This window comes from Halichoerus grypus, chromosome 4 (genome assembly GCF_964656455.1).
Source record: "Halichoerus grypus chromosome 4, mHalGry1.hap1.1, whole genome shotgun sequence".
Taxonomy (NCBI): domain Eukaryota; kingdom Metazoa; phylum Chordata; class Mammalia; order Carnivora; family Phocidae; genus Halichoerus; species Halichoerus grypus.
The window spans coordinates 44,922,390-44,936,170 of record NC_135715.1 but is presented as its reverse complement, the minus strand read 5'-3'; the positions used below and the strand labels follow the sequence as shown (position 1 = coordinate 44,936,170).

General features: G+C 38.6%; 1 protein-coding gene across 2 annotated transcripts in view; it reads right to left on the bottom strand.

Moving 5' to 3' along the window:
• The window catches only part of DIAPH3 (diaphanous related formin 3), a 484,732-nt gene that overhangs the window by 295,410 nt on the left and 175,541 nt on the right, over nucleotides 1-13,781 (bottom strand). For both annotated transcript variants that reach the window (XM_078070282.1, XM_078070281.1), the window contains 2 exons: nucleotides 13,459-13,767; nucleotides 12,614-12,728 (listed from right to left, as the gene is read on the bottom strand). In XM_078070282.1, coding sequence (XP_077926408.1) covers nucleotides 12,614-12,728; nucleotides 13,459-13,767 — 424 coding nt within the window. The remainder of the gene's footprint in view (nucleotides 1-12,613; nucleotides 12,729-13,458; nucleotides 13,768-13,781) is intronic.

Here is a 13,781-nt window from a genome sequence, read left to right as displayed (position 1 = left end):
TGCCAAGTCAGGAAGAAGTGAATTCTTGACTTCCAGCTCCTTGATAGTGATTCGACCTAGAGGGCCAGATTTTCAACTTCTCTGAGCCTCAGCCTCTACACGTGAACATGGGAAGAAGGCCTAAAGCTCACAACATAAGGACTGTGCACAGTTACTGGGGCCAAGCAAATGCTCCTTTTCTCCTTTACTGTTTAAGTCAGCTCCTTTCTCTCATTGCTTTTTGCTTCCAACAGCTGTTCTGGACTTCTTACAACCCTAACATGATCAAGGATAATGAGAAATTTTGATTTATTGAGGTTGTAAGTTACGCTTATTCATCAAGAATACATTCACAAAAATAGTTTTGACAAAGCGCACCTCAGAGATACAAAAATGGGCATGGGATGATCCCGTCAGTTGCCTTCTCTGTACTCAACAATCTCACAGAGGTAAAAAATGAAGCTGCACCCCAGTGATGATCAATTTGGATTATCTGGTTTATGGAAGATATTCTTTCATAAACAGGTAAGTTTACAAAACACACCACACACATCGAGGAAATTCCATGGCACAAGCATTGCTACCACATTGAAGCTGGAAGAGACTGCTGCCTTCCTCGCTATCAGTACTGAAAACAACACGCTATCTACTAAAGCGGGTAATGGAAATACAAACGATTGGTCAGTGGGAAAAGCTCATATTCACTTTTCTACAGATAGGCAAGATTTGAAACGAAGCACACTAAAACTTGAGAAAGGTATTATTCATAAAAAGTATAATTTTAAAACACACGTTCAATCTCCAAATGCTAATATCCCTCATTTAAAAACAAACACAATTATTCCACTGGTTATTTCAACTCTCCTGGGTTGAATCTTACGCTACGGGAGCAGAGTGCCAAACTGTCCCACTGTGACCTGTGAAACCCTGAAAAATAATTGGTTCTCTAATTGAAAAAGAAGAAAAGATGAAAGGAGGAAGAAGAGCTCGGCTTCGGGAAGAACGAGGCGAAGGCAGTATCATGATGGAAGAGTAGACCGGCAAATGACTAAGAGCCAACAATTAAATTAAAATAAATTGCTTATTTTGTGTGAAATGTGGTTGCATTAGATCTTTCTGATAAATGGGATTTCCTCAGTGATGAATTTTTTCCAATTAAAATAAACTTTTTATAGACTGTATTTGAAATTGCCCAGTGAAATATGCAATTATATATTTTCCAGGTTGTAATGAAATTATATGTTCATATCCATTTATAGATGCTTATGAGGTCTGAGTAATATCTGGACCAGGAAAACATCCCTCTTCCCAGGGTCTCTAACACAAAAATATTACTCAGATAAAAATATATTGTGAAACATCATAGAACAAGAGTAACAATCTGCATTTTAAAATATTTAACTAAACTTCAAAGTGAGGAAATTGTTTTTCAACAGGCAGTGTAGAAAGTTAATAATGTGATAAGTTATCTCCCAGAAGTTAATAATGTATAAAATAGTACACATTTCTTTTTCTAAATTAGAACCAGTCTTTCTTTCTTTAAATACATAGTAATAAGAGTAAAGAACCAATTTGTTTTTATTTTTATTTTTTTTTAAGATTTTTTATTTATTCATTTGAGAGAGAGACTGAGTGAGAGCATGAGGGGCGGGGAGGGGCAGGTCAGAGGGAGAGGGAGAAGCAGATAGCCCAACGCAGGGCTCGATCCCAAGACCCTGGGACCATGACCTGAGCCGAAGGCAGACAGTAATCAACTGAGCCACCCAGGCACCCCACCAATTTGTTTTTAAATGCCAATGGTTCTTTAGGTTTTGGGAGGGTGTGTCTGGGTTGAAAAAAAATTATATATCTATACACACACAACTTAATAATTTCTCCGAAAAAATAAAATAAAATTTATAGTGTGCATTACAAACTAAGAAATACATAGTAAACTGTGATACCTGTTGCCCATTAAATAAATATAGTATATTTGACTAAAAAGGGAAAAAATTTTTTTTCCTGGCACTTAGACATATGTAAGGATTTTTCCTAAAACTCCAGAAAGGCACTTAGCTGTGGCAATGAAAACATGTTAATGTGATTAGTAAAGATCCAAAGCTCAATAACATTTAGTGAACAGAACAAATAACTTATAAAGTTAAAATGCCTCAGGACCCTAAGACGGCGCTCCTGTAAAAGAAATGCAGAGCTAAAGGAGACAGACATAACTTTAAGGAGTGGAATTAACAGGGCCAAGTACCTTGTGAAATGTTGCAGTTTTATGACAACCACTCATCCTAGCACCCCATCCTCCTCTATGGAAGATGACCATGTTCTAATCCCTAGAACCATAAATATGTTACCTTATGTGGAAAAAGGAACTTTGCAAACGTGATTACGATTACAGACCCAAAGATTGGGACATGAGCATGGATTAGCTAGGTGCACCCAATTTAATCACATGGTTTTTCAAAAGAAACTTTCCTGGTGAACGTCATAGTCTGAGAAGGATGTAATTAAGGAAGCCAGGTATGTGGGCAGCTCTAGAAGCTCGACAAGGCAAGGAAGGGACAGATTGTCCCCTAGAGCCCCCAGAATGTAGCCCCGTTGACACCTTGATTTTAGCCCAGTGGGCCCATGATGCACTTCCAACAGAACGGTAAAACAGTAAATTTGCATTAAGTTGTCAAATTCACAGTAATTTTTTAGAGCAGCAATAGAAAATTAATACAAAGCCCCATTTGTGAGCATAAGGATTCCTCCTACCCTATGCTGGAAATGGACAGAAAGCTAAGAAAGTGGAGAAGTTAATCCTGGGTCCTGACATAATTAGGATGATGAATTTACCAAATCTGAGACAACCAACCACCAGACTTCTTGTCTAAATCACTTTTAGCTGGGTACTGTTTCCTGCAGGCGAAGTTCCTCACAGATTCACCGGAAAACACTAATTTATATACACTAATACAGCATATAAAATTCCAAAGTTGTCTTCCAATCTTAGATTTGGGGGCTGTAAGACATTCTAAAATAAATACTTCTCACTTCAGGAGTTTTGCCCCTCTTATCGATTATTTGACATGCTACGAGAAAAGGAGAAATACCAATATTCATTAAGTTATAAAGACAGCTCTATATATTTCCTTAATTTGTTACAACTTTAGGAAACAAGAATTGGGTGGAACCACTCGAAGTTCTTAATATGTCAAAACAGTAGAACTTCAACAATTATATATGGTTCACCTAAATAATTTCTTTAGCTTATACTATAAAGTGGGAGGAGGGAAAAAAAATCTATTCCTGAAAAATTATCACTCCTCTGAACCTTCTGCTAGCACTCTATGAAAATAAGAAAATTAACGGTTATCACCCTTCCTGCAAACCCTGGGGAGAATTTTGGCCATAAGCTTTCCTTGGCTCTTATATTTGCCATCTTATATTTGCCTATCAACTACAGGTTCCCTATGCCTTAATGCACCCCAGTTCTGTAATTACATTAAGCCATACATAGCATCCTCGCTAATCTCTGAAACTGTAAATAACTGTCAAAAATAATAACGAATAATTAACAAGAACCAGTCAGAGTTTATAAAGTACAGACTGAGCTTTTCAAGTTCACGCTGAAATCATTGGCTCAACACTCAAAACCTGAATCACACCAAGTTAAAAGTTAAAATTCTGCTTTTAAATTTCATAAAATCACAAAAATTATTGGCTCAGCTCCATTAATGACTTGTAAACTGAATGAAAAAAAAATCATGGAAAAACTCAGAAAAAATTAAGAAGAAAAAAAAAATGGTCTTTATTCCTGATTCAACAGATCCCTCCTTCTCCTGGAACTTAATAAAGCATTTGACAGTGAAGACATACATAAAAATGAAAGAAACAGGATGTACAGAATCTATTAATATTTTCTAAAACTGACGGTAGAGATCCGTGTTAGAGAAATCTTCTGAAGTGGTCACTAACACAGGTCAGTTACCTCAGCAGTCCTATGGTTCTAAAGGCTTCATTTGGAAGTGGGGCTAGAGCTGGCCAGGTTCCGTAGAAGAGTCAGAGGAGGTACACAAAATTTTACAAGTGAAAATGAACCTGCATTCCCAAAATTTAAGTTCGGCTAATAATTCTTGAGCAACTAACAATGAGCTGGACATTGCAAAAGATGCTTTAAAATCTTCATGATATAATCCTCACATCACCTTGTGAGATGGGTATCATCTCCCCCATTTTATAAAGAACTACAGCTGCCAAAGCCGGGGTCACACGCGGGTGTGGGGGTGACTCCACTGCCCCTCTCTCCTCACTGCCCCTCACACGCCACAGCATGGTGTTAGTATTTACAGCTCAAATACTTACAGAAGTGAATAGAGGAACCAAATGATGAAAGATGGTCTTAATAAAAAGTGGCAAGTTTTTAAAGCCTTTAATATAAATTGTGGGATGAGGGTGAACTGCTGTGGGGCAGCGCTAAGGTGGCAGGAGATGAGAGGGAAATTATTTTAAATCAAAGAAGAGCACTTTAAATAAAACATAATAGGATTTCTTTTAATCAGAGAAGCAGCATGGCACAGCAGAGAGGCCATGGCTTTAGACTCAGATCTGTATTCCATTCAGAGTGGCAGCCCCTTTTAGCTCAACTTCGCTTGAAGAGTGTAACTTTTTCTTACATACAAGATCTAGGCATTATTTGCCTTGGTTCTTCCACAGGATTATTTTGGGGAACCAATAAAATGATAGGAGGTAAACACAACTGCTAAAAAAAATTAAAAAATGTTATCAATACTGTTGTATTATTGTCTAATTAAGGAGTTCTGTATTTTTGCCAGATTTGACATATGCTTTTATCAACAAATGCATTACAGTCTGTTAAAGTAGACCCAAAAATGGACGACCTGATGTTAAAGTCACCATAAAAAGGTATTCCTAGTTGGGTGAAGTATCTTATTCGTGTTACAAATAAGGTACTGGTCCCTTGAATTAAAAAAAAAAAAGGGGGGGGTGGTGCCTGAGTGCCTCAGTTGGTTAAGCTTCCAACTCTTGGTTTTGGCTCAGTAGTGATCTCAGGGTCCTGAGACTGGGCATGGAGTCGGCTTGAGATTCTTTCTCCCTCCGCCTGCCTGTGCTCACACTCTCTCTCTCTCTCTCTCTCTCTCTCTCAAATAAATAAAATCTCAGAACAAAACAGAAGGGCTGCACACATGTGAATAGGCAGCAGTCAAGTCCAGGCCAAGGCCCCTGACGTCCGCCTCACGGCCAGCACTGTACACGGCAGAGTCTACGGCGGGCTCCGTAACCTTTGTTGGCAGGGCCCCCACCGGCAGAGCGGTGGGCTGCTTCTCAGAATCATTCTTACATGCAGAAATAAAATACACAGGAGATCTCCCTTTAGGAAGGAGCACACTTAGCTGGCAAGGTCCAAGCCGTTGCCACATTCAGGATGCTCCTTAGCTTCTGAGTCCAGGCCACGCGATTCCTGGGCAGCCTGAGCCAATGGCTGAGCGTGGCAGGAGCACCAGCCCGGGCTACCAGGGCCCATCTTGGGACTCCCCTAACAGACATTCTGAGCTAGAGCTCTCTCCCGACTATGGTGGCTGAAAATTTGTTCTATTACACCACAGCTTAAGGTTCTTCCTACGAAGTCCTGCTTTCCCCACCTTCTACCCGTCACGTGCATTACCCCCAGCATACCCCCTAAAAAAACTCCTGTACTCCAACCTTTGGCATCTGCTCTTGGAGGGACCCAACTGACAAAATAGGCTTCTGTATTAATGCATTAAACAACAATATTTTAATATATCTGAAATAATTCTAATGGGATATAAATAAAAATATATATAAACTTTACAGGTAGAAATGGCCTAGGTGCTGGTGCGTTTGTTGCCTATATTTACAATTGAAGGAAAAGCTAAATTTCAATTAAGAGGTTAGTGAAAGTAATGATTTTTTTTTTCGTTATCCAAGTTCAAAGACCCCAAGTTAAAAATTCCTGGATTAGGTATGTCTGACTTGGAAATAACCACTTTTTTAAGACACAAACACCTAGACAAGTGAGAGCTGTGATAACCAAAGATTTCTAACCTGGTGTTTCTCCTTAGATGCCAGGAAATCTGTGAATGCTTATGTTAAATGCACAGAATGTGTTACAAATTATAAGTTGTGACTAAATAATTTAACTTTGAGGGACAAAACACACCCAGCTCACCTAAACACAAATATATAATTACCTCAAAATCTAACTTAGGAAATTTAAGGTTAAAAAAGCTATTTTCATAAAGGGTTTTTTTTTTCCCCTGTTACAAAAGAATTTACTACACTGTTTATTTAGTATCCAGTTCCAACAGCATACAAGCCAGCGGGAAGCCTCTTACACCTGTCTCCTCAGGACTCTCCTACCCCCCACCTTCTCATGCTCCAGTGGTGGCATCCAGTTGCTCTACTAAGACCATGCGATCCTATTTCTTCCAAGCCTGGCAAGTGTGTGTGGAGGTAGGCATGGGGGACAGGGAAGAATGCAGAACGGGAGAGGAAGGGGGCAGTGAACAGCCAGATTTACAAATATCATTTTAAGATTAAAATCCTGCATTGAGAAGGATGACTCTCCTTTATATTTTCAGGTGAATAATACTGTACACTAATTATGAGTGGGAGTCTTGGGTGCTAGAACATAATGTAGACAAGGCAAAGAAGAACCGCCTGAAAAAGGGAAGTGTACTTTGAGCAACCAGAGGGCAACAAGAAATGCCCTGGGTCAATGGGGAGAAGACAGAAGATACGGGAAATGGAAGCGAAATCCCAGGGGAAAAAAATATGTGAGGACAGTAAAATGTAACAACCTTACTATGTTGTCAAGAGAGGACAGCTACAGGTGCAAACTACAAGAATTAAAACACTAAGGTGACCTTGTAATCTAGAAGGAACATAGTTTACCCCAATCTACTACTAGTCAAGTGACTCCAGTGAATCCAGTGCTCCCCAGTACCACTCCTCTCTCCAATGTTAAAAGGAAAAGAGAGAATAGGAAAAAAGCGGGGGCTGGGGTGGGGGGAGCTATGTTTATGAGCACCTCCCCCCCATGCACACACGTCTAAGCCTCCTCCCTTTCTGTTTGCAGCATTTGTACAATATACAAGTAATATGCCTAGTTACAGGGGCCTTTAAAATTCCCGTTACACCATGTCAAAAATATGCTGTATAACTAAGCATGTAACCGAAGCATTCTGGGACTTTTAAAGTCGGCTGTGGCTCCGGGCTAAAAAACCCACTCTCTTTAGCCTTTTTCTCTATTTCTTTAAAGCTTTCAGAATACATTTCTGTTTCTTTAGCAACCCAACACAAAATACAAGTAATTGGTAACAATGAGATACTTTCTAATGGTGAAGCAAGACATTCCTGACCTATCCTATCGTTTCCTTAAGTCTTTAGTTCTTTTCAGATTCAGACACAGACAAGAACCAAAGGATAAATCCCTAGGGAAATACTTAATTCTTCATGGACTTCCTCCTCAATCTTTCCAAATTAGTGTTTGTCAAAACACTTTTTGTCAAAAAACTTTAAGATATGTTGCATTCATCTTGGCATCACCTCTCTATTAACACGCATTCCCAAAAACACTGTGTTATAAATTACATTATTCATCTTAATGTAGTCTTGTGAGGTAGTTTAGGATTTTTTTTGTTTTTATATATACACTTCTGTTCATACAGAGGAATAAATTGTGTTTCAAATACAAAGCGACATCCTGAACACAGCCAAGTCCCTGGGATAATCCATGGTTTATCACTCCCTACTTCAATACTTTGTCCACTGAACTATGATGTCAGAAATCTAAGCTTGATTTGTTTTTAAGTGCATAATCCATTAACTGTTTCCATATGCCATAACTGTTCAGTTGAGAAATTATTTATAAACGTTTATTGGCCCTATCTGGCAAATAGGATGCACCTGTTATAAAATGTGATTACTTCAGAAAGCTAACAATTGTGGAATCACATTTTTATAATAAATCAGTCTAAGTGAATTAGACTTCATGTACTTTCAGAAAGCCCTTTAATCCCTATTAAGTTAATAGTTTGTGAATAATGAAAGAAATTAGTATTAATTTTAGTTGATAAATCCAACACCAATAACCTGTTAGTATACTTTAATCCATTTTCCAACAGCCTGTAAAAATTAGCCAACAGATGCTTCCAATCTGGTAAAAAATATGCAGGTCATTAGCATTATTTTGATGATACCAAATGTTCAATATATGAATATTGTGATTACACTTCAAAGAGATATATACACAATTTTCTTTTATAATTTTGTTAAATTTTAACAGGAGCCCAAGTGAGTAAAACATGACAGCCCTTTCTATATCAAAATCAACATTTGTCATTCCATTCCTCATTCTTATGCTTCAACTTGAGGGAGAACTTGACTGAGTTTCACGGAGACTGTGAAAGCAACACAGGAATGGGCACATGTCTGCCTTTCTCTCTAACAGTGTCCCAGGTGCTAATCACAAGGCCTAGCATACACTGTATACCAAATAAATATTTGCTGACTTGAACAGCAGTAGCCAAATATAGGAAAGAGAAAAGGTGGGAGAAATGAATGAGGAAGAAAGCGAGAAAGAAAAATATGACCAGGAAAATGCCTATGTGTTATTTTCAGAAGAATTTAAAATATGGAAAGCTAAGATAGAACTCGAAAATTTAGGATTGAGAAAGGCAAGGAAACCAAAGTGATACCTGATTGCAAAATAAGGTACTGAAGAGAAAGTGATACAAACTGAATCAGGGAAACATGTTGATTTCACAAGAAAAGGCTGAGACAGTTTCCTTATACTCCTCAAGATAGGGCACAGGCACTTCCCTATTAAAGCAATGTTAAAAACATCACAGGGAGGTTAGTTTAAAAGACAACATTATTAAAATCTAACGGGGGCGAGGCGGGGAGGGGCAGCGGGGGAGATATTATAAAGAACATCATGAATCAGTCAGGAAAGCTCATACCTAGAATATCTTGCTATGTCTACCAAAGCACGGGCCAGGGTGGTATTCTGAGGATAGCATTGTTATGCAGAAGAAAAATCTCAGTAGAGATGTGGTCCTGATTGGACAAGGTAACGTGAAGATGGCCCACCTCAGGGAGTGGTACACCACAGGTGCTCTATGGGTACTATTAGGCCACAATTAGGCCCTCTTCCTTTTCCAACTTTCAGGGTATAAGACCACTAAAACCCAGTCATCAGTCATCTTAACCTGAAAGTTTGTAAAACCCAAAGCAGTGTCCTCCATAAGAAAAAAATAATAAAAATGAGTAACAACAACAACAACAACAAAATAGAGAGCATGTGATTAGAACAGAGAATAAATGGTTGAATTCAGTTTCCTTTTTTTTTTTTTTTTTAAAGATTTTATTTATTTATTTGAGAGAGAGAGACACAGCGAGAGAGGGAACACAAGCAGGGGGGGGTGGGAGAGAGAGAAGCAGGCTTCCCGCCAAGCAGGGAGCCCAATGTGGGGCTCGATCCCAGGACCCCGGGATCATGACCTAAGCCGAAGGCAGACACTTAACGACTGAGCCACCCAGGCGCCCCTCCTTTTTTCTTTCTACCAGTTTCAAATGTTTAGGGAGCACAACTGACTGACATTTACCATTTTAAATTCCTGGGATGGAACTTCCACCTTTGTAATCCGAGAAATAGCTTTCGGTTTTTTGTTTAACAAATTTATACCCCCTCGCCCATTTCCCAGACCCACACCTCTGGCAATGACCAATCTGATCTATAAGCTTAGTTTGCTTTTACTGTTTGTTGCTTTGAGGTTCTACATATAAAAGAAATCATACAGTATTTTTCTTTCTCTGGCTGACTTATTTTCAGTTAGCATAATGCCCTCCAGGTCCATCCATGTTGTCACAAAATGCCCTGGTTCTTCGACAAAAGAATTACTACAATGAGAAACACAATGAGATACACTAGTTCTCTAAAAACCCCGTAGAGTCTCCAATGATGGGAATCCTGGGTCCTTTCGTGTTCAACTGTGACGCAAACCAATGATGAAAATCAACCAGAAGGCAATGCCTCTCCCTTACCCCTGCCAGCTAGGGAGCAGAGAGCAACTGTAGGGCCATCTTGGACTGAATAATAAGTGACTAGGTTTAATTTTGATTTCTGCAGAAATCACAAAATTGATTCAAAGTAACCTCTGGAGTCACGGGAGATGGGCAAAAAGTTAGGATTTGGACCTAAAGCCTCAGGGGCCAGGCTGTGAATAAAGAGACAAGGAGAAACATGTCCACTCCACCAGCCCACCGTCTTGTCTAAGCTTCCCAGGTACTCTCCTCTGGCCTTCCTTTCTGATCTTTACTACATAATAGCTATAGGAAGTCCTACTTTTCTGGAAGCAGCAATTTTGTTTTCTAATAAAATACTTAAGTACTAGTAATGCTAAAAAGCACTCTTAATTCTCCTTGAATAATGTTCTCTAGGAATTATTCTTTAAAATCCAGACCAAAAAGTTGTCACCTTCTCAGCTTGCCACTGTGAAATGTTGGCATCACCCAGGGTAACAACCTTGGGCTTCCCCACCTTTCCTGGTCACCATGGAAGTATCCTCCACTATCACTGAAGAAAGAAGGTAGCATCTGAGCTGAGACAATAGAAGTTATGGGTCTCTGCCAGCCTCTAAGTCAAATGAGAGACTCTGGGCCGAGGGGACAGCATGTCCAAAGGCAGAAAGGGATGGAAGTACAGAACACTCACAAAAAGATCATCCTTCCCTCACCTTACCCTTTATAACTAATATTAGATTCAGCAAATACATTTTTTTTTTTCAACCTTGAATCTCAAGGCTAAAGTTAGATGACTTAAGAATTTTTTAAAGGTCCAATTATTTCATTTAGGGCTAGCACTACAGCTAAATTAAAGACATGCTAACAAGTTTCCCTTTTGAGCCTCATTAATTAAGAAAGTAATCAGAGTAAAGAGAAAAAAAAAGAGACAGTAGCTGGATGGCAGTATTACTTAAATAGCTTTAAGGTACCACCATTTGTACCTACTAGGAAAGCAAAGGGAAAACTAATCAATTCCAGATTACGAAATCTGAAATTCTGAAGTGTTTTACATGTAAATACACATTTTAACTGCCATATATTTTCCTTGATTGCCTGAAGAGCGCACTAATCTTATTCAAAGAAAATGTTCATTCTCCATAATCAAAAGGTAAAATTAAGATCTGCTTACTTCACAAGTTTTCCTAGGATAAGCTTGCTGAGAAAATTCCCACTGTTTTCAAAGATCAAACTACATCAGTTTTACTATTTTGGTCAAGAACAGTGCCCAAAAATGTCTGCTGAAGGCTCTGGGTTTATCCCAAATTCTGGAAAACCACCTTAATTTACAAATACCTTTTAGAGTTTCTAACTTACATTATTTTTTAGAAAGAGATTCTAATTTACAATTATATTTTATAAGCATTTCAAAGGAACGCAAATGATTTTTTTTTTTAGTATCTGCCAATATCCTTTCATTGCTGTGATTGTCAAGTTAAATCAGATACATAGCACAGTGCCTAACACATAGTATCTTTTAAGACTTTATTTGAGAGAGAGCACAAATGGGGTGGGGGAGCGGCAGAGAGAGAGGGAGAAGCAAGCTTCCCACTGAGCAGGGAGCTCAATGACATGGGGCTCGATCTCAGGACCCCAAGATTATGACCTGAGCCAAAGGCAGATGCTTAACTGACTGAGCCACCCAGGTGCCCCCATAATAGGTATTTTAAGAAGTTAATTCTTCCCTCTCTACAGCAAGCCTTCCCATCTCCAGCTGGAGTACAATCTCTCTTCTCCAGCAATCTGTGCTCAATGAGCCCAGGGTCGTAAGTGGCATAATTTGTGGTGAAAAAGTTTCCTTTTTGAAAATTAAAAGGTAATCACTGATATAAGTACCTTGTAATATAGGCCTAAAATGTAAGCATTACATAACTTAAAAATTAACTTAATAGTTTAAGTGGATATCAACTCTGAAACATATGTGGTGGAAACCCAATTTTCAGACAAGAATAATGTTTGAGTTATTTAAAAACAAAACAAAAATACCACACCAAACAAGTAAAAGCTTTCACAAAAAATTTTGGAAATGAATGCTATTACTTTTAATGAAAAGATCATATAATCTATTCATATATTTCTATTTTAAGCTAGCCTTCAAGGTATTCTATAAATTTGGTATTTCTATCTCATGTGACTCATGCTAATTATTGCTACACTCTAATATTAAAGGGTGGTAAAATTATAACTAGAAAAAAGGCTCACATTTTGTTTGTTTTTCTATGTCCCATTGACTAAAAGGAATTCTCATGCCAAAATCCTCTGTGAAAACATCCTCCTTTTCAAAAGTCCAATTTAGAACACCTTCAAAAGCTACTATACTGAAAATTTGACAAAGTTCTGTATTAAACATTTGCATTTTAAAGACTGCTCATGTGATAATCCAAATAACAAAATCTGTATTTTAAACATTTCCTTTCATTAGATAACTTAACCATTAGTGAAGTAAAAATATCATGTCTAGGACTCTTAAAATAATGCTCTCTAGAAGTTAATGTATAAGAATCGGCAGTGTTAACGTACTAAAATTAACAAATAAGCACTATGTTCAACATACCTTTTTGTTGGCAACAAAATGTATTCTCAAGTTTACAAAGCAAATCCACATTTTCATACTTATTTTCATTTGCTTTTATCCAGAAACAGTTTTCAGTCATTTCATGAGGTCTGATCTGCAATCAGAGAGGTGGATTCATAAATAGTTGGGTGTTTCACCTGTCCCAGTGCAATCACTATGCTCAGACCCAGAGTCCCATCGCTGCCAGCAGATGTTTATGAAGCAATCCCTGTAATATTTTCCCCCAAAGTGTGTTCAACAGAATCCAAGTTCCCCAGGAAGCTAAGATTTTATTAAGGGGGGAGTGGGGAGTTCCACTATCACATAGTTGAGGGTTTGAAGCAGAGTGAAATAAAATTTGTTGCTTCTTAATTATACCTATCAGAGTCTTTAATAATGCCCGTGTGCACTGCAACAATTCAAGTGCAGGATACATTACACAGCCCCTCCCAAGGTTGTCTGACCATGAAACCATCTTTCTACAGAATTCAGAATTTCTATGTCCTGACTAAATATCAACTTCCGACAACTAGTATTGGTTTTTCCAATGGCTACCCACATAGAAAAGTTCCAAAGATCACTAACATTGTCCTTTTGAGAAACACTTCATAAAGGGTTCAATGATGATAATGTTGAATTATCAATTTGATGACGAATCAAATCCCATTTAACAATTATTAACTCTCACCAAATTTCTAAACCAGAAAGCCTTAGTCGAGAGATAAGGGCTTTGTCTCAACACTTTAATTCAAATAATGCCTGTCTATTTAATGTCACTGTGTAAATATAAAATTAAATTTTAATGTAGGTGATAGTATGTTTTCTTCCATTTAGTTCTGTTTTACCTTTAACCAATTCAATCTCCTCATGCTGGTTTCAGGTTTAAATTCTTTCTTTGGTTTTAACCCAAATGGTAGGGTTGGTGGAGGAGGAGAGTTTCGCCCGTTGAGAAATCCCAGGGGAGGTGGTGGGGGCACAGGACCACCAAAGGGCATTGGCATTCCTGGAAGTGGAGGAGGGGGTGGGGGAGGGGGTGGAGGCGGCCCGCCTCCGCAGGAGGGCAGTGGCGGGGGAGGAGCCAGTGCTGGGGGGCCAGTTCCATTTTCTTTGGACAGCGGCAAAACGTTATTCGTACCAGCTGGCAAGTCACCAAACTAGAGAAGAGGAA